At 47.9% G+C, this 24,025-nt stretch overlaps 10 protein-coding genes across 10 annotated transcripts; 6 read left to right on the top strand and 4 right to left on the bottom strand.

Moving 5' to 3' along the window:
* Nucleotides 1-994: 994 nt before the first annotated feature.
* Nucleotides 995-1,306, top strand: MGYG_00756 (hypothetical protein; the record flags this gene model as incomplete). The annotated part of the gene is made up of 1 exon (XM_003176620.1): nt 995-1,306. The coding sequence occupies one exon, from the start codon at nt 995-997 to the stop codon at nt 1,304-1,306; it is 312 nt and encodes a 103-aa protein (XP_003176668.1).
* An 807-nt stretch (nt 1,307-2,113) lies between these two features.
* MGYG_00755 (hypothetical protein) lies at nt 2,114-2,965 on the bottom strand (the record flags this gene model as incomplete). The annotated part of the gene is made up of 2 exons (XM_003176619.1): nt 2,114-2,524; nt 2,621-2,965. The coding sequence occupies 2 exons, from the start codon at nt 2,963-2,965 to the stop codon at nt 2,114-2,116; spliced, it is 756 nt and encodes a 251-aa protein (XP_003176667.1).
* A 1,263-nt stretch (nt 2,966-4,228) lies between these two features.
* On the top strand, nt 4,229-4,588 carry MGYG_00754 (hypothetical protein; the record flags this gene model as incomplete). Its single annotated transcript, XM_003176618.1, has 4 exons — nt 4,229-4,292; nt 4,345-4,366; nt 4,396-4,456; nt 4,484-4,588. The coding sequence occupies 4 exons, from the start codon at nt 4,229-4,231 to the stop codon at nt 4,586-4,588; spliced, it is 252 nt and encodes an 83-aa protein (XP_003176666.1).
* An 857-nt stretch (nt 4,589-5,445) lies between these two features.
* MGYG_00753 (hypothetical protein) lies at nt 5,446-6,614 on the bottom strand (the record flags this gene model as incomplete). The annotated part of the gene is made up of 5 exons (XM_003176617.1): nt 5,446-5,740; nt 5,800-5,942; nt 6,004-6,225; nt 6,297-6,401; nt 6,528-6,614. The coding sequence occupies 5 exons, from the start codon at nt 6,612-6,614 to the stop codon at nt 5,446-5,448; spliced, it is 852 nt and encodes a 283-aa protein (XP_003176665.1).
* A 731-nt stretch (nt 6,615-7,345) lies between these two features.
* MGYG_00752 (hypothetical protein) lies at nt 7,346-9,079 on the top strand (the record flags this gene model as incomplete). Its single annotated transcript, XM_003176616.1, has 3 exons — nt 7,346-7,761; nt 7,823-8,210; nt 8,288-9,079. 3 exons carry the CDS (start codon nt 7,346-7,348, stop codon nt 9,077-9,079), a joined length of 1,596 nt encoding a protein of 531 aa, XP_003176664.1.
* An 831-nt stretch (nt 9,080-9,910) lies between these two features.
* MGYG_00751 (hypothetical protein) lies at nt 9,911-10,741 on the top strand (the record flags this gene model as incomplete). Its single annotated transcript, XM_003176615.1, has 1 exon — nt 9,911-10,741. The coding sequence occupies one exon, from the start codon at nt 9,911-9,913 to the stop codon at nt 10,739-10,741; it is 831 nt and encodes a 276-aa protein (XP_003176663.1).
* A 504-nt stretch (nt 10,742-11,245) lies between these two features.
* Nucleotides 11,246-13,394, top strand: MGYG_00750 (aldo/keto reductase; the record flags this gene model as incomplete). Its single annotated transcript, XM_003176614.1, has 7 exons — nt 11,246-11,270; nt 11,358-11,589; nt 11,651-12,170; nt 12,255-12,455; nt 12,554-12,730; nt 12,803-12,889; nt 12,972-13,394. The coding sequence occupies 7 exons, from the start codon at nt 11,246-11,248 to the stop codon at nt 13,392-13,394; spliced, it is 1,665 nt and encodes a 554-aa protein (XP_003176662.1).
* A 1,026-nt stretch (nt 13,395-14,420) lies between these two features.
* MGYG_00749 (hypothetical protein) lies at nt 14,421-14,762 on the bottom strand (the record flags this gene model as incomplete). The annotated part of the gene is made up of 1 exon (XM_003176613.1): nt 14,421-14,762. One exon carries the CDS (start codon nt 14,760-14,762, stop codon nt 14,421-14,423), a length of 342 nt encoding a protein of 113 aa, XP_003176661.1.
* Nucleotides 14,763-15,296: 534 nt separating this feature from the next.
* MGYG_00748 (calcium-transporting ATPase 3) lies at nt 15,297-18,809 on the top strand (the record flags this gene model as incomplete). The annotated part of the gene is made up of 5 exons (XM_003176612.1): nt 15,297-15,520; nt 15,639-15,765; nt 15,822-15,916; nt 15,970-17,905; nt 17,967-18,809. 5 exons carry the CDS (start codon nt 15,297-15,299, stop codon nt 18,807-18,809), a joined length of 3,225 nt encoding a protein of 1,074 aa, XP_003176660.1.
* Nucleotides 18,810-19,719: 910 nt separating this feature from the next.
* Nucleotides 19,720-22,926, bottom strand: MGYG_00747 (hypothetical protein; the record flags this gene model as incomplete). Its single annotated transcript, XM_003176611.1, has 1 exon — nt 19,720-22,926. One exon carries the CDS (start codon nt 22,924-22,926, stop codon nt 19,720-19,722), a length of 3,207 nt encoding a protein of 1,068 aa, XP_003176659.1.
* Nucleotides 22,927-24,025: the final 1,099 nt, after the last annotated feature.

Below are 24,025 nucleotides of genomic sequence, written 5' to 3'. Positions count from 1 at the left end.
GGATATGCCACGGACGTGCGCATCAGAGAGAACCAAGAAACATTCAACATGGATGTTTTCCTGTCAAGCAATGAGGGGAAAGCTTGTATTTCTTGCCGTCTCTAATCCTTGCTAGGCCTGTTTTAATTAGTTAGAGTTCCTAGGATGTTACATCTGAGCGTAAAAGGTAGGGCCATATACACTCTGTACTAACTCACAGGATGCTAGCCCCGTCGAGTTACCTGGCATAAACATGCGATGGTATGTTTACCCCGCGCGCGGCCATCGAAGGATCAGCATGGAGATTGATATACCCCTGAAAATCAACGGAGTGTCTGTCTGCCTGAACAAAGCGATGTTTGCTACTAGCGCACCCCCTTTTCATCCATTCATGACCTGAAGGGCATAAACCATTTTCAAGAAGGGCCTTTTCCCCTCCGAAGTAGTGTCTTCCAATATTTTTAGGGCGTATAGCATCTATAGACGCTCCCTCATGCGAGATGTTGGGAAGCCTTCTTTTCCGTACTAGGCTCGTCGGCATAGCTATTGGAGTAGTTGATGGAAAGCAGTGGCGTTCCATATAACCAATGCTCCTAGCTGCTTCTTATTCCCTTTTTGGAGAATGCCGAGGAATATAAACTAAGGTTTATGATCATGTTCTGTCGCCTTTATTGATGACCTGTTCGCTCCATAAGAAAGAAAAAGCGTGCTTATTACCTTTTATTGGGATAATATCAATATTAAACCTCCATAGCTTCTGAGGATTGTTTTATTTTCTCTGCACAGATACAGGGCTGACCAGACACTCGAATATACCCAGTATATTTGATTGTGAGGAACGAGTGTGGGATGTCTTTATAGATGGCAATGCTCGCTCTTCGAAATAAAAGGATGAGATAACCCTTATTCAGACAACCCGGCTCTTCCATGGTCTTGATATTCGCATTTCCCTCATTCACGAGAACAGGATCCGACGTTGACTGTTTTGTTTTCGCAACTGAGATAAGTGTCTAACATGGAAAAATATCACGTAGATATTGATCCTGAGATGCTCCCTATAACTGAAGAAGAGGGACACTTGGTTGCATTTACTGAGAATGGAGTCAGGATCGGGATAATCGGGAGTGCTTGTTACTCAAGCGAGATAAACAATATGCCGGTAGAAAGGCTGGCCCGGGCCAGACCAGTCCATACCATGAGCCCAATGATGGCGACACTTTCCGTTATTGGCGTCCTTGTGCTCACTGCACTTGTTGGGCTAGCGGTGCAAATTGCCAACTTATACGCACTTCGAATCATGGCGTGTAACACCATGATTGATCACTAAACAGTGGAGTGAGTACCATCCATACTAATTAGTTTTCGCTCAGCGATGCTGATTAGGAACCGTCGAACAACAGAGTAGCCGCCAAAGCTCATTTCACTCGGCGAATGAACTGGAAACTGGCTGTATAAAACAGTTATCCTAGGGCATATTTGTGCATCAAAACAAAACGGAACACATGTCGAGAGGCCGTATGGACGGCAGGAAAAAATGACGAGGCCTGTGTCTCCCAGGGAAAGTACATCGAATATAGTGGTTTGGTTTATATTTCGAGGCTGTTCACTTGCTCATGTTTGCTTTAGATAGGTATATCACCGGAATTAGGCTGGGGTGAAGAAGGACGGGGGCCGTTTTTATACACGATAATGGTAGAAAGTAAATGAAATCAACCCTTTATTCGAAATCCATACGATAGTAACCAGAAGGTCAGTAAAGACATTCATATTGTTACTTCCATGCTACTATATCGATCCATTGGCGTCACCTAAGGAATATTTGAATCCCTCGATACATTGCAGACAGGTATCCCAGCGAGGGAAAAGTATAAGCCATTGTCACCGCACGCCGTAGGGCATAGAATGTCTGCCTAGATGAGGTGGCAGGGGGAAAGCATTGACCTCTGGAAGCAATTATATGCCATGTAACCAAGGATACCTCAGGAGCCGTTGACGAGGTATGGTTTAACAAGGTCTCTAAATTAGGATATTTGGCAGTGCAATGGCCACAAGGGTACTGCTAGGGTAGCGGCGTGATTGTGTTCTCGGCTGGTTATCGATGGTGTATTGATATACACATCTTTCCTTCAATGCCTCAAGCAGCTGCAAGCTTCCAAGCAAATTCTTCTCTAACCTTATCTTCAACCGTTTCTTGGATGAAATTCTTGGGAGTATTGCCAGCCACTCCGTCCATTGTGATGTCTTCGTCCCCATTGTTAGTGCCAGTAGCATGGCACAGCTTTTCTGCAAGATCGTGGACATCTTCCCACTGCTGTAAATTGAAAGAGCCCTGGCTTTCGCTTAGAAGGAGGTTCCCCTTAGAGGAAAATGCCAAAACGTGCAAAGAAGTGCTAGTTTTTATCTGCTCCGTCGATGGGTTTGCGAGCAAGTCGCTTGAAGGTGATATGGCGATTAGGCACGAAGTATATGTCATAGCCATTGGTATGCCTGCCGACAACAATCCGAGGAGCGCGGCATGTAATAGAGAAGGCAGTATCGAGAGGTACTAAAAGGAGTAGGAAGTTAGATGTCAGGTCCTTAGACTTGAGCCCGTAAAACAAGAATTGGATACATGGGTCCCAGTTGACAAGAGAATACTTACGCTTCCACCTCGAACGTCCACTTTGCCATCCACAATGCGATTCTCAGCCACAACGAGAGTAATGACCACCCCTTTGCGCGCCATATTTTTGTCTCTCATGAGGATAACTCGGCCCAACAGCCCACGCAGGACTCCTTCGACATACCGCTCTCCCGGACCACTGACGCCTACGCCAGGCTTTACCAGCACCTCAAGGGTTGCTTCCTCTGGATTCTGAACATCGCGTCGACTTACTTCGCCAGGTCCGTTGACTGAGGCTAGGATCTTCTCACCAGCCGGAAAGGTATATGATGCCGACCCATTGGCGAACCGGAGCGGTGAAAGGGATGCCGTTGGAGCTGCCATCGGTCTATATATCGCCAAGCGCAAGAAGCCACTGGGCGTATCTCTCTCGCAAACAGACAAACTAGCAGTCTGCGGGTTGACGTTCGTTCGTTGTCTTTGCGATGGTTTTCGGCTTTTCGTCTGTGTTGAATTAGTCATCCACTCATCTGCGGCACGACTGGACAACCTTGTGGCGGCTGCGAGGCTGGAAATAAATACACCGTTACTTTACTGACTCAGCCTTATTGTGATAGATTTATTACTTGAGCTTCGAAAAAGAAGCTATCAAGATGTGGACGCCTGTGCAGCTCTCATACTTTATGATACGGATGGCTTGGCCGGACCGTTCCCTATGAAAGAAGAGATTGTGCCGTCCACGATGTTGCTTGGAGAACGTCTTACAGAGTAGATGGTGGGAGTTGGCCAGCACTTCATCACCAAATATGGACGTGGAACAAGCGAGGTTGAAGGGCAGAACCTTTTATACGTTGAGCATCATTGCCTCTCTATGCTATGTATAGAGGCCCGGATGATACCCTCTTCCTCGTTATGGCGTTCTCGAGACAACTGAGTGTATTGAGACGTTTCAGAGACGAGAAGTTACATATATGTGCCTCTATCAAACCTATTTCATAATTTACAAATCCAGCGAGTATACGCCGCAGAAGTGCGACTATGATGTTACACTTGTGGACTGGGAGTCTGTAAGCTGGCTGGTATCTTAGTCACTGGGACTACGCCATTTCATTTACACATTTTCGCTGAGATGACGACTAGCTGATAACATTCGAGGCATTTGTACAACTTTGTCTCCCTGGGGCAGCTCTTGTGAGAACGACCTACCGGGAGATATCTTCTAGTTATGAATATTCGGCTTCAAAGTTCAACACTTTCTGGCAGGCATTTAACTTATAAAGACCTGGGAAAGTGTCAATTAAAACTGTGGCTATTAGCCGTGAAGGTATAGCTTGTAGGGACGAGATGGCAAAAAAGAAGAAAAAATATATCCTCTATATACATCTTGATATATAACGGGGATATATTACATGGCCAAGAAGGCCGGTACATCCACCTGCAATTACTCTCGAGATGCACCTTACTCAATGACATCAACCTGTAACAATACAGGAGTCGTTTTAGTCTCAGTCCATTCGGTGCGTTTGAAGTATCCCGGGCGCCGCTCGCCGGGGCATAAAATGTCTCGTCGGACTTGCACGGTTCATAGTGCAAAGACTTGGGACTGAATCGCTTCTGGGAATGCGGTGGTGGAACTGACAAACACACATGGATAACCTCAGCGGGATATCTGAACTACTGGGCCCATCCAAGGAATTCTTCGTGGTGGAAGGTTTGTGAGACTTCCGGGCGTTCGTCAGGCCTGGTTTGGTATGTCATTCCAGCTGTGATGTCGCCAGAAACACGGTGAGTATTGCCGTCACTATTATTTTCAGTCTCAACGAAGATGATGGTACGATATTTGTCACTACCTCTTCTGGATCCTGCAAAGCAAGCGTATGTTTGACTTTGTAGGCCTTGTAGTGGGTGGAAAGACAGGCTATGATGCGGCTAATTCAGGATAAGCCTGTTGTTGTTGTCGAGACAGGTCAGGAATTTGGGTTTAAATGGCATATGCTTCTTTCTTGACTAGAGTCACATTTAACGAAGATAAATGGGGGTTTTATATGCAATGAACCACTGGCTCTCGGCTGATCAGAATTTTTGGTGAGTTTAGTCTGTATGGATCTTTTGCTGGCCTCCCAATGCAAGGGTTCATAATTAGTGGCCGCACTGCTAACAATTTTGCACAGTGATATCAAGAACTTCCTTGGTGTGTGTATCCCCTCTTCAGTATAACTCATTTGATATTGCCTCGCTCATAGATGGACTAAATAGAGATGAATAGCTATTAGTATGATGTCATTGTCCAGTTTTGTATTGTTTCAGCCTAACTAAGTGGTAGAATATTTTACTTAGCATGGGTAGGGCGAAGCAGCTTTTACTTGTGTATCTTGTGTATGATGTACATATTTTGTGAGTAAAGTTATCTGCTGATAACATTATCCTTATATATATACTTGTGACCTATTTTAGCATTGGGATGTCGTCCAAGCGCTGAAAATACGTTGTCTAAGATGATCTGCGGTATAAGCTGAGTTTGGAACGCCCCCAGAGACTTAACTTGTGTTAAGGTTAGAGTTAGTCTTTACGTTCTTACCTTAAGCCAACTTCTGCCTACAACCAATATCTAGGTAGTTAAACGCGTTGTGACAGATACGCAATCCAGTATAGATTTAAAAAAATACAAGTCACCAAGTCACTTAGCGAATTTAGTGTATAGTCTATTGTCGTCATACTTGTTTTTGTTCGCCTTCTTTGTTGACTCTGTCACTCCACCAAGCCGTAGCTAATATAGATTTGGTAGGGTTATAGAACAACAGCTAATGTAAATTCGCCAGGGACAATACAGCCAATACCCTAGTGTCTATACGAATGATTAAAGCTCACTGTATGCTTTGCCCTTCTGAGCCTCTAGAGACTGGAGTAAGCATATAAATCCCTTGACCCTCTAATCGAGCTCCGGAATATATCCCCGAGTTTTCACACCTGATTCTATTAGCAATTGCGCCCGTATGGAAGGGTTTGAGGAGAGGTTTAAGTGAGGTAAGTGATGTGGAGGCTAGTGCGTAGTTCAGGGCAGCCTCCATGAGTATATGAGGGACAATGCTTGTGAAAGTCGGATTGTAGTTCTTTTCAGGCGAGAGATAAGATAGGCGCATTGAGAGGATGGGAAGAATCCTAGGAACCAGTCTAGTTAATACTCCATTTCTTGATATACAGCCGGATAAAGAACATACAAGAGGCGGGAACCGAAAGCTGCAAGTATCAGAATTTGCTTCTGGCGATTCATCTGAAGCCCCCAGATAAGGGACAGAGAAAGCAGCCACAGTGCAATCTCAATCACCATTGCCCCCACTTCAACAGCAATCCACCTATAGAACTATGAAAATATTAAATTGTAAACATACATAAATTCAAAACAAGGGCTGACCACAACATACCATTGACTTGCCACCATCTAATACAGTCCAAGGCTGAGAGAGCTTGCCTCGCATAGCAACTATGGGGATTGAAATCATGGTCCATCCCCCCGCTGCGCTGGCTAGCAAGTATGACATCCTAACTCGGGGAGAATGACGGGTCAGTTGCCCGATAAAGAATGCTGTAGACACTCTTGACAGCCCAGTGGAACCGATATAGGCTATATGACCGATAAAAAGCGCCTAGTTGCAACCACCATTAGCTAGCTATTAAGTAACTAGGTGGACAAAAATCCGAGTTTAGATCCACAAACCTTCTGTACATTGTGCATGCGCAAGTCTCCAATATCCACAATTGGGCGCCCGTAACCGCTGTCGACAGCCCAGAAATTTGCTGCAACGTGCAGAGTAGCTATTATCTATCATAACTAATTAGCGGTTGCGTGCTTGGTTTCGTTAATTTTGGTTGGAAGAGATAAACAGACAGCAGCACCCACGATGCTCGTGTCCGAGAGACCCCATGCTTGTTTCCTGCCACAAGTTACCCATACTCGGACCCCGCATGCCAAAATTGCCCAGCTAAAGAATAGAACCGTTGCTGTGCTGAGCCACAGACCACGATCGCCTGCCATTTTCGACAGCGCTGCGTTGATTTGGAGGAGTTTTGAACTACCCTCATCTTACGCGCCCTCTATCTGGACTATGATAGCTAATAAATGATGGTATCTGTTATGAAATCAGCCCCTGGAAAAGCAGCTCACGAATCAAAGTCAGGGCCCCCTAGAAGCTGTACGGAGTATAATATTATGTTAGGTATAGCTGTTTTCTCGAGATATTCCGTTGTATATAGGTAGGGTCTAGGCGACCATAACATGCCTGTTCAGCGAGTGATGGACCCGGTTTGGGCCGTTCCTTGTCAAGAGTTCCAGCGTAGAGACCCACATAGTTACGTATATATCCCTGCCCAGGCGGCACATAATTCAGCTCTAGGCGGCTTAACTAAGTATAAGCAGCAATAGAGCGTCGTTCTCGATTCCTTATGCGGTCTTTTTACCAGCATGCATTCTAGTAAATTTGGTGCTCGGGGCAGCCGTCGAAATTGAGGCGACTAGATGCCTGCACCCTATACAACCAAACCAGTGGCCAGGGCAGACTTTTCTCAATTTTTTTTGGTCGCCATGCAACCCCCTCCCCCTTTGCCAGAGCTATGGAGGGAATTGCACGCCGCCTATTGCACAGCGGTGCAATATAAGCTGCCCCGCTCGCCCTGGGACATTTGTCTGTTTCCCTTCCCGTAATATGTTTCATGCATCGTGACCCCCCTCTCTATCTTTCCAATAACTACAAGGCTGGTCCTACTGAGATGGGTTCTCATTCTCAAGAAGACAAGCAGGAGGTGAGCATCGCGTGTACCAATGCAGACGCCGAGTGGAATCACAATGACGAGTTCAAGTCGTCTTCCGCAGACGCTGCGGACATGCGGAGGATGGGAAAGGAGCAACAGCTTGTTAGACAGTTCCGGTTCCTGTCAATGGCCTCGTTTGTTGCTGTTGCTACTGCTTCATGGGAATTCACCGTGTTCAACCTCACTGGAGGCATAACCAACGGTGGTAGGCCGATGCTGATATACCCCATGCTCTGGAACATCGCTGGCTTCTGCCCCATTTATCTCAGCGTGGCGGAAATGGCGAGCATGGCACCCATCGCCGGAGCTCAGTACCACTGGGTCAGCGAGTTTGCTCCAGAACGTTTCCAGAGGGTCCTCAGCTATGCCACCGGGTAACCCCATTCCCCCCTACCCCTTTATTTCTTCTGAGCTGTCACTAATTGTGGGTGATAGGTGGACTTCTACGCTTGCATGGCAGGCAGGGAATGCTTCGGGCGTCTTTCTAGTAGCCACAATTATCCAGGTTCTGATTTCCCTACACAACGAGCAGTACACCTTCCCGCAATGGCATGCGACTCTCCTAGCCATGATGGCCGTCGTGGTCGCGTTACTCGGGAACACATTTGGCGCAAGAGTCCTGCATATGTGGCAGAACGCGGTCTTCGGTTTGCATATCCTGGTCTATCTTGGGTTTATAATTCCTATCTGGGTGAACGCCCCTCGAGCTTCGTCTTCCCAGGTTTGGACTGAGTTTGAATTCAATGGCGGATGGCCTAGTGCTGGCCTGGCGGTGCTCGTCGGGCAGCAAACCTCTATATTCACTCAAATTGGCGTTGATACGGTGGGTGAAGCTTTATCAGTTATTTTTCCATACGTTTGCAGACCATCATGAAGTCTAACCTTGAGACTGCGGTATAGGCGGCTCACATGGCCGAGGAAGTCAGACATGCATCAAAAGCAGTTCCAAAGGCAATGATTAGTATCTGGCTAGTAAACTCGTTCCTGAGCTTCGTGTCATTCATTACGGTTGCCTATCACCTCCCGGACGTTGGAAAGGCGCTCGCTGACCCCACGCTGTATCCCATTGTCCATGTGCTCCGGCAGTCGATGTCGAAGGAGTGGATGACAGTGCTTCTCTCGTTTATCCTCTTCCTCATAGTCTGCTCCAACATGACTTATCTCGCAGCCGTTACTCGGGATAGCTGGGCGTTTGCGCGTGACCAAGGACTCCCGTTCTCAGACTGGATAGCGAAGGTCAACAAGAGATTCCGCATTCCCTTGAATGCAATTGGCGTGACTAGCATCATCAGCGGCTTCTTAAGCCTGATATACATCGCTAGCCCCATTGCATTCTACGCCATGGGTTCTCTTATAACCGTAGCGCTGCTACAGTGTTACTGTCTCAGCATTGGCTGCATGCTATGGCGCCGCATTGCGCACCCGGAGACCCTACCACCGGCAACATTCTCCCTTGGAAAGTTTGGAATTCCTATCAATATCGCGGCAGTCTGCTACTCCTTGTGGGGATTCTTCTGGACATTCTGGCCTATAGGAAGTGAGATATCGCCGACCACATTCAACTGGGCTCCGGTGGTATTCGTTGCAACGTTGATAGTTGCGAGTATTCATTTTGTGTTTGTGGCACGGAAAAAATACTTCGGTCCAGTCATGCACATTCAAGGCCGAAACATACGACCGACCCAACACTGAGTGAATATGATATTTGTAGTATTGAAATAAGAACAAGTGGCAGGATAAAAACTATACAGAAAAGTCCATTTCATCTATTTTCTTCTTCGTTATGGCTATCCAAAGGTCGTGGCTGCTCGTCTTGATGTGTGACGTTGGGGTAAACTCTCGCTATGCCAGGATGCCAAGACATCCTAAAAACGGTGGACCTCGGTAACTAACCAGTTAGCTAAGGGGGCAGCGGATAGTCAGTGTTAACCTGAGGCTCACTTCTCTATACATCTACGGAGTAGATAACAAATAATCACTTTTCTTGTATGGGGGTGTAGGTTTCCGTTCATTGACATGGTCCGGGCGCCGCTGTGGTGTCTCTAGCTTGCTTCAAGAAGGGCAGAATAGCCGTTCCTCGCACCAGATGATCCCAGCTGAAAATCTGGCTGCAGGTATTGAGGCAGCTGGGGGGATATCTTTTCATGCACAGACGGGCTGATCGTGGTTGAAGATCAATCGCGGGGAAAACCTGAAGGACGTCTACTGAATATGATTGCAATAAGTTTCATCGATGCATTCATTTGTCAACTCAGTTGTTAACTAAGTGGTTAACTAATGACCTAGTAGTTGGCTATTAAATCAGACCCACCGCCAGCACACAGCCAAGATCTATACGGAGGGACTGGTGGTAGAGGGGGTGGTGTATATCGTTCTGGTCGCGGCGTGAATCTCAAGATTATCTTTATCTTCCACTCCCAAAGTCATTTTTCTGCCTACGATCTACTATAACTAATTTGATACCCGCCACCTTCTTGCAAGGCAGTAAAGGAGCGCGACATCCTGGCCGGATAAATACCCACAATGGCCCCTCATAAGCCTCGCCTCATCGATAAGGAGATATCTGAAGGAGTGCTGGGGGGAAAGCAAGTGAGTGTACTCTGCCTAGGCATGTGTCGCACCAGAACGTCGTCTCTCATGGCAGCCCTGAGCGCGCTCGGTTACACGCCAATCCACATGTCAACCATCATAGAAGACACCCGTCAGAAAACACTATGGATTGAGGGGATCGAAAACACGTTTATCAACAAGGAGACAGGGCGACCCTACGGCCGAGCCGAGTTCGACGTGCTTCTTCGCGGCTACGATGTGACTCTGGATGTGCCGTGCGCCATCTTCGGCGAGCAGCTGATGGCTGCTTACCCCGAGGCCAAAGTGATATTAACCACAAGGCCGGCTGGTAAATGGATCGCTTCTATGCAGAAAACCGTTTGGCAGTTTATAACATGGTCGTCCTTTCGAATGCTTCGTTACCTTGAGCCAGAGTTCATAGGCACTTTCCATAGGCTGCTCGAGCTGATCTTCCTCGTCCACAACGGGAACCACTACGGCGGAGAGGAGGCCGAGCAAGCGTATCATGCCCACAATAAGAGGATCCGCGAGCTCGCAGGGCCTGAGCGGCTCTTGGAGTTGTCACCACCATTTGACATAGAGAAACTGAGTGCTTTCCTGGGCAAGCCTTGCACGCACAGCGAGTTTCCTCACGTTAACGATAGCAGCGAATGCATTGAGTCGCTCTATAGGAGAAGAAACCAATCGATAGCCCTTGTGATGAAGCGTCTTGGAAAGATATTCCTTGTATGCCTTCCTCTTGCCCTTCCGCTTGTGTACCGCTATGTAGCCAAGCAGGGATAGGGGTTGACAGACCTGCCCCTCGAATAACCACGGTATTGGCGTTTATTACGTTGTATCGGCCACCAGTTCACTGATTGGCCAACATAGAAATAAGTCGTACGAATAGAACACTCTGCACATATATTGTGATGAAAAGTTCACCACAGTCCTTGCTTCCTTGTTTGCCGGGTATGTGTCCCTAGTTCGTATTATTATTATTATTATTATTATTACTAGGTAGTTAAATAGTTGCTCCACGCAGGTGAACTCCCCAAGCGGGGCATAAACGTCTCTTATTAGTTATTTATTAGATAGTTATATACCAGCAGTTCAGAGGCACCTCTCACTTTGGCTAATACCAACTAACTCAACGCATAATATTCAATCCATATACCCCTTAAGCATAACCTCAGGCGGGATTCAAGATATAGATAGAACAATGAAGGCTCATGTGTAAGTCATCTTTATTTCTCCCCTATCTTTCCAGACTGTGCGTGACTCATAGTGCCTTTAATAAGTAATGTCATGGACGATGTCCTCATCTCCAACCGTACGGTTATTATCCTCCTCTCCTCACAGCCACCAACAACCCCAAACACAAGGAGTATCAGGCCAGCCTAACAGAAAAACGCCCAAGTGCCCCCGGTATATCTACGCTCCGCCCTTAGGACGCTGCTCTCCCACGACCAAACAAACCAGAAACCCTTTGTCGAGCACATCCGCTCAAGGCTACAGGGCTCACCGCCTGCACTGACCGCAGCGGCAGAACTGTTTCCCAGCGCAGATACTGTATCTCCGGCATGTGCTGAATACATCCGGCTGACGAGATGTCTCTTCTCTTCAAAATTAGCCGTGGAGGCAGTGGGCTAGTATGACACTATACATCTACGACTCCTGGCCCCGAGACATCGTTGACTAACTCGTTTGTAGTCTAACACATTTTGTCAAGGCGACCATACAAGCTGGTGCATCCTGGACGCCAGGATCAGGCCTCGAACGGGCGCTTGATGAGTTTGCCGGTGACGTTGTCCAAGGGATGCAAGCCCTCAAGGAGTCAAGACCGGACCGCTCCCTAAAGCTAAGTGCAGATTTCGAAGCCCTCCTCGCAAGCCTTGTTGCTTATAGGTGCTACTGTGCCGAAGCAAAGCTTGTATCCCGCTTCGAAAGAGCAGAGAGACAAGTTGGGGATGCCTTTCAGCTGCTCTTCCCAGAGTCCGCGCAAACAACGACTAGGGTTGATCACAGTCAAGCTTGCCTGCAGGTTTCATTGCCAGTAGACTCCCCCGTAGAGACATTTACTATGGGTGGAAGGAAACTACCGCGCTTATTTAACGGCCTCTGGCAATTGTCATCTCCTGCTTTTGGCTCAGGTAGCTCCGAACAGCAGCAGAAATCGCTCATCAAACTTGTTCAGGGAGGCTTCACTGCTGCGGATATGGCAGACCACTATGTGATTTCTCTCCTCCTAGCATTCTCATACATCTCTCTCTCCTTCTCTCTTTCTTTATCTCAGCTAATCGTATACCAATACTAGGGTGATGCTGAACTTGTTTATGGAGACTTCCGTAATAGATTACCCGGAAATGTGAAAGAAAAAGTCTACGCAGCCACAAAATGGTGTGTCTTCAAACCCATAGACGCGACCGTTACAGCCGAGTACGTGCTATCTGCTGTTGAAGAACGATGCCGTAGACTAGGTGGTAGAGTAGACCTGCTCCAGTTTCACTGGTATGATGTACGAATTGCGCTATCCACAGCATGCTACACTAGGCACACTTCGTGTTTTATTATTTCCAAAGAAAAGGGTTGATGAAGCTAAGGATTGCCAATTAGTATGAAGCAAAAGAGTACCTCGACATCCTCCTCCACTTGGTCCGCATAACGCATGCCTACCCGGAACTAGTATCATCCATCGGGCTCTGCAACTTTGATGCAGAACATACAGAGGAAGTATGCAAGTACTTACTTGACAAGACCGGCAAAGTTGGGATCGTCTCCAATCAAGTCCAGGTGCGTATGATATACGAAATTCCTGCCTCTATGCTCCTATGCTTCAAAAGGTATACTGACCTTTTTACTTAGTTCTCGTTAATTGATACCCGGCCTCTGAGGGGCATGATCCAAACTTGTGAAAAGTACGGCCTCAAGCTTCTCACGTATGGTTCTCTTGTATGTGTACATATCCCCCTAACTACAAGGATAACAATCGCAATAGTCAGGGTCAGAAGAGTACTAACTCATAATTCGATAGTGTGGTGGCCTTCTCACTTCAAAATGGCATGGCCAGCCATTGCCGGACATATACTCCCCTGTAAATCCGTTAAACCCATCCCAGCGCAAGTATCTAGATATGATTCACCGCTGGGGCACTTGGACTGAGTTTCAATCCTTACTAGGAGAGCTTTCCTTGTTGGCAGCAAAGTACAATGCAGACATTGCCGACGTGGCGAGTAGCTGGGTGTTACGCCAGCCAGCCGTAGGTGCAATACTTGTGGGCACGCGACTAGGATTATCGGACCGATATGCGGATACCCTCAAAGTGTCCGGGGTGTTGAATGACGCTGAGGTTAGAGCTATAGACACCTATGCACGAGGACGAGAAGGGCAGAAGACGGATGCTATTTTTGCCGAAATTGGTGACTGTGGTCAGGAGTACAGGAACATGCGCACTTGAAAAGACACATTATATTATAAATTGAGAAAATATCTCTAAAAGCCAATAAGAAACTACTGTTTTAAATATAAGATAAAATAATAAAACTGAATCGTGTGTAGTAATACTAGATCATACTATTGGCCATTTGACTTGCAGAATCAGTGATATTATGACCTCGCCCGAATAGTATATCACGGGGAGAAGGCTTGATCATTGTATATAATATCGGTGGTTCAAAGAGGACGAAAAGGCCAGATGTCCGATGATTCCCAGTTGGATATATGTGATATAACTTCAAATAGAGAGTTTCGGGGCCTGTTGGGAATCAACCAAGCTATACACTTTCACAAGGAGACACTTTTAAGGAGAAGCGGACCCTCAGCTTCATCTTAAAGCCAATCGGCAAGTTCGATGTATGCATCCGGCTGCTATTGAGGAAGCTTTATCGCGTTTGGGGCGTTAAAACACCAGCATCCCCAGACTCCAATCCCTACTTGGATTTTCATGCACTTGTTCACATGGGCTCCTTGCCAAGGGTAGAAGTCAACTTACGCTTGACGACCCGAGATATTTAACCGACTGGTAATTGCGGAAGTGTAAAAAATAGAAGGGAAGGGGAAGGGAAGGGCCAACGCCCATCCCCTTACACGTGAGAACTATGGATTGTGCATAATGGAAACTCCCCCAGATCTCGGCACATCGCACCTCCGGAATCATGCCGGTTTCAGGGCTACAAATGCAGGTATCCATAGCCAAAGAGGGAAAGATGTCGAATGGGGCCTCTATCCCCGTTCCAGGGTGCTTCTCCGCTCAAAACAAGGCAGCGGGGCCTAGCCCTACACCTGGGGAGCTGTACAGAGTACAGCTGTCTCCCTTCAGATCGTACATCTGCTGTACCTGTACTCTGCCCGCAAATCTCTGTACTTAGTTACGTATGCCATGGAATTGAGACTTGGCCCCGAAATATGCCAAACCACCTCCCCCTCTCATGGCCACGGAGTTCCGAGCCAAGATTATTACCGAGGCGAACTGGTAACTGCGTATTCAGAGTACTTTCTTGTCGTAGAAATGATGTTCCTCCCGTATATTTTCCTCTCCCCCAAACGGGTGACTGACACGGCATTTCGCCAAGTTGTTAGGGCCTCCACCTCCGCCCATTGTAAAACGAGGGATGACGACGTCCCAGAACACGTTCTTCGTGTGGGATGCGATGGCGGATCCGGCGGATCCCCCATGGATTGGTTGAGCCTGCGGAGGCCCGGGGCGACGGGCAAGGAAAACACCATGGGCGATTCTGGCTTTCTGGCTTTCTGGCTTTCTGGGCTTCTGGCTCCTTGATCGCCTTTTCCCCACTGGCACCAGGGTCTCTGTCCAATCTGACGACATCCTCAAATTTCCACCATGTTTCTATTCCGCATCTGTCGATAGCCTGAACGCCGTTGGCGAATCGCAGTTAGCATAGCCACAGAGCAAACAGGGAGATGGGTCTAGCGTAGCTTGAGTAAGCTGCCATCATTTGTGTGTCTCGTTCTTTTCCAACGGAAAACTAAGAATGATGGCATGCATGGGGGAGGCGGAGACCTGTGAGATATGAAGTAATGCTAATTATGAGTGAATGTGATGTTGTGCTTGAACTGACGTCGATATAAAGTCACCCTCCCGCTCTCCGCCCGCTTGGCTATTCCACCTTGTTTCTTCCTCCATTTACAGCATCAGCACACTCCCTCGCTACTAGAAAATACCTAGCAATAACGACGCCACGACGGTCACGATACGAAGATCTAGCTGACGAAGGAAGAGATAGCTGTGTTCCCCCAGTCCCAGTTTCGACAGCCACAATCGCCTTCTTTGGTGCCCAGAGAACCGCTCGAGAGGACAGAACACCAGTATCTGTCCTTGTAGACCCCCCTTCTCTATTGAATGGGCACGGAGATTTCTCAGCCGGATGTCGAGGAACCGACGGAACCTCCTATATGTTCTTCTATCCATGAAGAACCCAATAAACATAAACCCAGCTCTACCTTAGGCCCTCAGGTCCGGGTAGACCATTGTCCTGCCAACTACCAGGACTGGCACGCCTATTATCAGCATGCCCATACTATCTCCATTGCAGATACTGCTCGGATTTTGCGAGTTGATCTACAGTACGGAAACTTCATACCTTGTGTTGAACTAAAATTCACACACTTTTTTGAGCCTTTCCCTCTACCCTGGGCCACACCTCCTTTTTCAACTGGCTAACATTTACCTCTCCCACGCCAGACATGGGCTTAGTAGTACCGAAGCGTCATCTCGCCTTGAGCGGGATGGACCTAACAAGATTAAGAGTGCGGAGGGGATATCCATGTGGAAAATTTTGCTAAGGCAGGTGTCAAACAGTTTGACTTTAGTATGTTTGCCCCCCTCTACCCGCCAGGGCTGTCATAACTAATCCTTGAACCTTAGGTACTCTTGATAACGATGGCCTTGTCCTTTGGAATCAACGATTATATTGAAGGTGGAGTGATTACAGCTGTAATTCTCCTCAACATCGTCGTTGGGTAAGTTTTATCCCGGTTTTTTACAGTTCACCTAGCTAAGAGCTCTATTCTAGATTCGTCCAAGACTACCGTGCAGAAAAGACAATCTTATCTCTTCAAGCCCTATCTGCTCCGACCTGCAAAGCTATTCGTGATGGTAGAATCGACTCCATCAAGGCAGAAACCTTGGTGGTAGGTGACGTCGTCCAACTAGCAGTTGGAGACATGGTACCCGCTGATCTAAGATTATTTGATGGTGTGAATGCTTCTACTGATGAGGCCCTCTTAACTGGAGAATCGATGCCTATATCTAAACACCCAGGTGCTCTCTTCACTACCAAAGATATGGCAGTTGGAGACCGTACAAATATGGCTTACTCTGGAAGTATCATGACAAGAGGCCGAGCCACTGGAGTAGTCATATCGATAGGCATGGATACAGAAGTCGGGAAAATCGCACAACTTCTTCGTGACAACACTCTTCAGGCAGAAAATGCCTCTATCTACACCCGGGTATGGAAGCGATTTAAGAGGAGCTTCGACCAGGTTTTAGGCCTGGTTGGCACGCCTTTACAAGTGAAACTCAGCAAATTCGCCCTTTTGCTTTTTGCCCTTGCCATAATGCTTGCTATTATTGTTTTCTCTGCAAACAAGTGGCATGTCCAAGGCGAGGTCCTCATTTACGGTATTTGCGTTGCTGTTGCCGTTATCCCAGAATCGCTGATTGCGGTGTTGACCATTACTGTTGCTGTTGGTACTAAATCTATGGCAAAAGGCAATGTCATTGTCAGAAAGCTCCAAGCTCTCGAAGCTGTGGGAGGAGTGACCAACATCTGCTCTGATAAAACTGGCACCCTCACCCAGGGCAAGATGATTGCTCGCAAAGCCTGGATACCCGGAACCGGCACTCTCACCATCCACGACACCAACAGTCCATTTAATCCTAGCAGTGGTCTTCTCCAAATTGGCGGGAAAGAATTACAACCAAACAACCTTGAACAAAACCCATCATTGACAAAATTCTTGCATACAATCGCGCTCTGCAATCTATCTTCAGTATACAATCCGGATAGCAAGCTATCCACTGAGGGCTCTCCCGCTGCTTCCACAAAGGGCGGAGACTGGGTCGCGGTTGGAGAACCCACCGAAATCGCCCTTCATGTGCTTGCCATCAGGTTTAACTCTGGGAAAGGCACTGTTCTCGAAAATAATGGTTTGGAACTTGTTTCTGAGTTCCCGTTCGATTCTGCCATTAAACGAATGACCGTTGTTTATAGGAAAGCTGGATCTGAACATGCGGCAGCCTACTCAAAGGGTGCTACAGAATCCATGCTTCCACTTTTATCAATAGACGACGACATGAAGCAGGAAATCCGGGCAAAGGTCGACAGAATGGCAGGTGAAGGTCTTCGAGTCCTGTGTATTGCACACAAAACCCTATCCCCTGAAACCTTGAACAACCTCCCTGATCGGAAAGAGCTTGAGACGGATCTCGATTTTGTGGGCCTAGTTGGCCTCTATGACCCTCCCCGCATGGAAACAGCGGGAGCTGTCCGTAAATGTCACATGGCTGGCATCACGGTCCATATGTTGACGGGAGATCACATCAAGACCGCCACAGCCATCGCTTATGAAGTTGGAATCCTTGGGAACTTGACCCCGAATGTCCGAGCAAGCAAGGTTGTTATGGCAGCCGATGAATTTGACAAAATGACAGATGACGAAATCGATGCAATTGAAGCTCTCCCGCTTGTTATCGCCAGATGCAGCCCGTCAACCAAGGTCCGCATGGTAGAAGCCATGCACCGACGCGGGGCTTACTGCGTCATGACCGGTGACGGAGTGAATGATTCTCCAGCTTTGAAGCGCGCTGATGTTGGAATTGCCATGGGCAAGAACGGAAGTGATGTGGCCAAAGCTGCCGCAGACATGGTTCTAACGGATGACGATTTTGCATCAGTAGTCAAAGCCGTGGAGGAAGGACGACGCCTCTTTGACAATATTCAGAAGGTATGAGCCATTTCAATAACTAGTCACTATAAACGTAAACATACTAATACTGAGCATATAGTTTTTGATGCACTTGTTGATATCTAATATTGCTCAAGTCATCCTCCTGCTGATTGCGCTGGCTTTCAAAGACAACGAGGGAAACTCTGTGTTCCCGCTTTCACCTCTGGAGATCCTTTGGGCAAATCTAATCACATCCTCTTTCCTGGCTCTTGGCCTCGGCCTGGAGGAGGGCCAGGCGGATATCATGTACCGTCCCCCACACGACCTGCGTATCGGAGTTTTCACAAAGGAACTCATTGTCGATAAAATGATATACGGTACCTTTATGGGGAGTCTCTGTTTGGTCTCCTTCGTCTCCGTCGTTTACGGTGTCGGAGGTGGCTCCCTAGGCCAGGACTGTAACGAAGGCTGGAACTCAAGTTGTGACACTGTTTTCCGTGCCCGTGCCACTACCTTCGCGACACTGTCTTTCCTTCTTCTGGTGACAGCCTGGGAAGTGAAGCATTTCTCTCGTTCATTATTCAATCTCGACCCAGCTCGCTATCCTGGCGTTTTCTCTATCTTCCCATCCCTCTGGCGAAACAGATTCCTCTTCTGGGCTGTTGCAGCTGGATTTGTTACAACCTTCCCCGTCATCTACATACCCGTCGTTAACAAGCTTGTCTTCAAACACATTGCCATATCATGGGAGTGGGGTATTGTGGCGGGTTGTATGGCCGTCTATGTTGCTTTGATTGAAAGTTGGAAGGCAGTTAAGCGGGCTCTGAAGATTGGAAGTGCTGGTACATCTCTGGTTACCATGCAAGACGCAGAGATGAGAGCCGGCCTTTTCATGTCGGATAGCATTCTGACCGATAGTGTCATCACCTCTCGGGAAGAGACCATGGAGAAGAAAGAATGATCTCTTGGCCAATGAAACCGAACAGATTGATTTTTTATTTTGCCCCAAATTATGCCATGGTGATCTCTCGTGCTAGTTTTATGGCTTATCAACTAGGCTTTACTTTGCGATTTTCATTGCATACGTACGGGATTAGCCATTTCCGTTATTCTACTTTCTCCCACGCTCATTTCTCACCTTAAAGTTGTTGCTGGTTTGGCTTGAGATGACCTTATTTGCAATTATATTTTGTTTCACGCAATGCTCACTTATTCAACATATTATGATACTTGCAAGGCATTCATTAGTTATCTCAAGTCAGATATGATATCTAAACGCATCTTTTACCAAATTCGTCTAGTGTTATGCTCCCCACAAACTGAGGCACGTATAAACACTGCATACCTAGCTAGCTCTACAAATACAATAAAAACATAAGCCACTATAAGGCAGCAAATGACTTTTCCTTTATACCGCACGCCAGTATCTTCTCCTGCCATGTCAGAGCGCCAGCTTGTCCCCCGGCATACAACACCAGTAAAAGTAACTCGTAAAGAAAATAAAAGGTCGGCTGCAGCGAAACAGGGGGAGAATGGAGATATGAATTTTAAGTAATAGTAGATACAGATCTATGTCCCGTGAGCTCACATTGGACCTAAAGGGATAAGGGGGCGAGTAGAGAAGCTTGATTGATGAAAATACTCAGAAGCAGCTGGACCGCTTCAACGCAGTTCAAGATAGATATCGTTATACATGGTAAAGAAACGGGGGAAGGGCAGTAAAAAAACCATCAACTAACCAAACACCATCGCGATGATATATTCACTTATACGTGAAAGCGGGTGAAACGTTATAGACAGTAAACAGGTAGCTGGGAAGGCGATTCGAGTTTGAATAAAAGAAATGGTTTGAACTTTGGGTATTATGTGCATCAGAACGGGGTCTTAGATGGTACAGCTTTGTTCTCCTCAGAGTCAATGCTGCCGTACCCAGTATCGTCGCTGAAAGTGCTTTCTCTTCTGCCTTGTGCTCCAGGTAAGGTAACTCCGCTAGGCGTACCCTCAAAATCTGAAGAGGCGACTGACGTTTGCGTGGGACCAACGCTTGGTGCCCGCTGATGGGTCTTCATACGTTGGATTTTTCTGATATCGATGTCGACGCCTGCGTTATGGCATACCTCAACACAGTCTACCACAACCTTCTCCATAAGTTTGGCATTGAGGCCAGAGGAGATTGGGTTATATGCATTTCGTACCCAGAATATCAGGTCTGCAGCAATTCGGGAAAGATCAGGGATGGGGATATCATGCTCATCCTTGAAGCTTGTTGTGGTTTCCGAGTTACCCATTATTTCTGTTAGTGACGAATGGGTAGATGATTCAAGAGAAGAGCAGGGCAGTAGTCTTTCGTCAGTGGCAGTGATGTGGAGGAGATAATAGTGAGAAGCAAATCCAAGAAGGGTGAGTTCAACTTCATCAACAGAAGCAGCATTGAATTGCTTGATGGCACTGGAAAGAGAAAAGGGGGAAGATATCGGTTCATCCTCACCCTTTCCTACTTGACCTCGCAATATAGCAGCAATCATTGCGCATCGCACGCCAATGAATATTTCATCCCGTGCGGACGGTGGAATTGAAGAATCAAGGAGGTTTGTCAAACCACAGGCCGAACGAGAGTTCTGCGAGTCTCTAGCTGGCAGTGTTGCAAGAACGGTATTGACATTCTTAATCCTGTCTTCTTCAAAAAACAAGGCTTTCACCACAGTTGCTCGGGTATATGCCGTTGAGGGGATGGGTGCAGAATGTAGTGCTATGTCCACGCTTCTCTCGAATGATTTGCGTTTCTCGATTGGTGAGTCAACCGACACTAGGTCTAGGGATTTGAGTAGGGCTTCTTGCAGCGCACGGCTTGACCACCATGCCGCAAGGACATCGAGGGGAGAGCGGACGGCGCTATCCTCGACGACAACGTCTAGCAAGGCATCTTCGCCATCTGTTGCCTCCTGAGTTGGTCGATTCCAAACCAGATTACTGGCCCGCTGGACGATAGTGTCGGTGAATACTTCGTCACAATCCATCGATAATAAGAAAGCAAGGTGGCTTGGTAATGGGTCCTCGCCCCTTTTCGGCCCCCTTTGGTGCATGCGTTGGGCAAGTTCCCACTGATAATTTGCAAGCATCTTAGCGATGTAATTAGCAATCCGGGATGCCAAGGAGTCGGATGAGCCAATTCTCCATAAAAGTACCCTGCAATGAAATGCTTTAAGCATCATGCGAGCAGGGCTACGGGGAAGAGTGCCTGCAGCAAAAATGGTTAAAACCAGTCTGCTTTTGCTAACTTCTGCATCCCCTCCGGTGAGTTGGGCATCAAGGGCGATGTCCCAAGCTTTAACTCGGCCCTTCTCGTCATCCGCACTGATACCAGTAACAAAGGAATATAGTTTCCATCCGAGCAGGCACCTAACACAGTATTCTAAACAGCGGGATGTGACGGCAAACCATTCAGGGAAGAAGTTATGACGCGGAACACCAACGGTTTGTATGCTCGTAAGCCATGCATCTTGTCGAAACTCGGTGAATGAGCTAGAGGTAGAAACCTGCTGCTGCGATGAAGAGTTTCGAGTTCTAAGCGGTTTTAGAGGAACTCGGGATATTTTTGGTCTTGAGTTGAAAAGGTATAGGAACACGAAAAACGCACACCCAAACAGTATAAGAGAGGTTAGGGCAAATTGCGATAGGGCACGTATCTGCCAGGAATTGGCCTTGATAAAGTAGATTTTCTGAAGGGCAAGGCGGTAGAAGCTGCTGAGGAATTGGAGTGGTAGGGCAAAAAGTTCTTTCTTTTCGTCTGGGTCGGAAGATCTGTGATTCTCAAAGCCGCCAATGACCATGATACCGGCAAGGGTACCAAGCATGAACTTGTTGGGGATGCCCATGAACTGTCGTCGTCCGCGTGAGGTGGTGTGTGAATCGGAAGTAGTGGCCGTGTGAGAGGTTTCTAACGGTGCGCAGTCATAGTCTTGAGGCTGGTTGTATTGAAAAGTGTCTGCATAATGAGGTTGTGGCCCTGTAGGGCGAAGTTGGTTGAATCCATCAGGTGGCCTAAGCAGTCCCTCGGGAGGGAATAAGGGGTTCGGTGGTGAATCTGGAGAAAAATCACTCGAATGAGAAAAAAGATCCGGCGATGTGACAACAGAGTTGGTAGATACCGTGCAAGCTCCTGAGGGTGTCTCTGATCCAGTAACAGCAGGGTACGAAACCAGGTTTATTCCCTGGGCCTTTTCGAGTTCGCGAAACCGATTTTTCAACGAAAGGTTCTCTTCCTCCAGACGACTGTTCCTTAGCTCCAGGTGTTTGATATACTCTGTAGCTTTGGAGAGGATTGAGGCCTTGTTGAGCTTGTTTCCAGACGTGAGGTCGACGTCCTCGTCTTCGTTGGACTTTTTGAGGCTTCCGCCATGACGCTGCTTATAGGTCAAGCGCAAACTAGGAACGCTGTCTCGTAGTTCGGCAATTTTGTCATTGAGGTTGGCACGATACCTCTTTTCAATTATATTGTGTGATCGTTTCTTAGAGGGAGCTGACTTATCAGCAGCAGGGGCAGGAAGGTCGTTCACCGGTGAATCATCATGGGAAGACTTTCTCTTTCGTCCAACTGATGATGTGGGAGAGGGGGCCAGTGGGGAAGAAGCATCGGACTGTGGTGCGGGTTGTATTGTTTCAATTGTCGGATGTTCTGGGAAGATGGTAGAAACCAAGGGTTGCTTAACAGTAGGGAGACTGAGAGGGCCGTTGGACGGGTCTAGCGCATGGGTAGGGAGTATGGCATCATCAGAAGTGAAAGTAAAGGCAGACTGCGGGAGAGTCGAGCCAGGTATGTTCGGTATATTGAAAAGCGAAGGCTTCGTGTCTTCGATGTCGTCCCAGCGCATCCACTGGGCCCAGTCTGCAGTCAGATCGTCAGGCGCGGAAAACATGGCGTCCTTGTCATTTGACTGTTCGTCGCTTTGGTCTGCCGGAGGTGTAGGCGTAAGATCTATGTGCGGGCCGGCCATGTTTATACTCTCTTCAACAATGTCGAGGTCAAACGGTGCAGAATTCGTCTCATCGAGACGGGGTTCTTTGTCTGTCTCCATCATGACGACGGAGGCCTCTTTCTTTTTTGTTTTCTTTTGTTTTTCTCCCCCTTCCTGCTTTCCCACAAGATTGATGGTATCCTGGAAGGTAAGAAGAATCCGCGTTTCCAGTAGATGGAATGTGATGGATAATTGAATTAACCGGACTGGAGAATGATATAACGGCGGTCAAGGGTAGGAAGACAAATGCGCAGTAAAGTATGCAATGTATGGACGGCGAGAGCTAGGATGGAACCGGGAGAGCTCTTGGTTTATCCATAAGAAGATGCAGCCGGAAGGCGCCGAAACCAGGAGGCAGCAGCAACGGTTGAGCGGAAAAGAGCTCCAGCGGATATATCATAAAACGTAATTTCTGGCTGGTTACGTCTAGGCCTAGGCCAGCGGACCGCAGCTCGCCTGGACTTACCAAGGACAGGTCGAGCGAACGACGCTCGCAAATAGCCGATGATGAGACGCAGTATTAATCTTCCGGGATGGGCTCATTATTGCCCTGTCTCTCTGCCTGAAAATATGTGCGCATAGAAAAGTAAGATAGAAAGGGCCTGTGACTAGAGCCAAGGGCTGGGCCAACGAACTCCCTCGAGTCAGGAAATTAGCGTTTCACTCCTTGGATGCTCGGTTCCACGGGGCCACGCATAATGAGCATGCCAGCACGGAGTACCTATGCAGCGACACCCCCCGGGCGGGAGACGGTTCGGCCCCTGCTAGCTCTCGCGGGCCCAAATTGCGCTCCGTCACGCAGAGGAAACGCTGGCTGCTCGATTCTGCGTGCGCGAGGTTGGTTGTAGGTTTCTGCTTTGGGCCATTTGCCATTTTGATATCGAGCGGAAAGAAGGCCGTCCGCAGGGGGTAGGGGACCGCCGGATGATGTAAGCGAGCTAAACCGCTCTGGGCCACGTGGACCTGGATTCCGGCATCGTATGATTCTGACTCTCGCGCTAGCCGCTTCTGGCCTCCTTGGCGCGTGTCTGCCACGTGACCACCCTGACGCATGGCCCGGGCGCTTTAGCTTTTCTCGCTATCGATAAGAACACCCGCGACGTGGAAGTTTCCGGGGCCGCTGAAGGTTCCCGGCCTCCCTTCCGCCGTGACGCTCCCCTGA

This window comes from Nannizzia gypsea, genomic scaffold (assembly GCF_000150975.2).
Source record: "Nannizzia gypsea CBS 118893 supercont1.1 genomic scaffold, whole genome shotgun sequence".
NCBI lineage: Eukaryota > Fungi > Ascomycota > Eurotiomycetes > Onygenales > Arthrodermataceae > Nannizzia > Nannizzia gypsea.
This window is presented reverse-complemented; position numbering and strand designations above follow the sequence as displayed.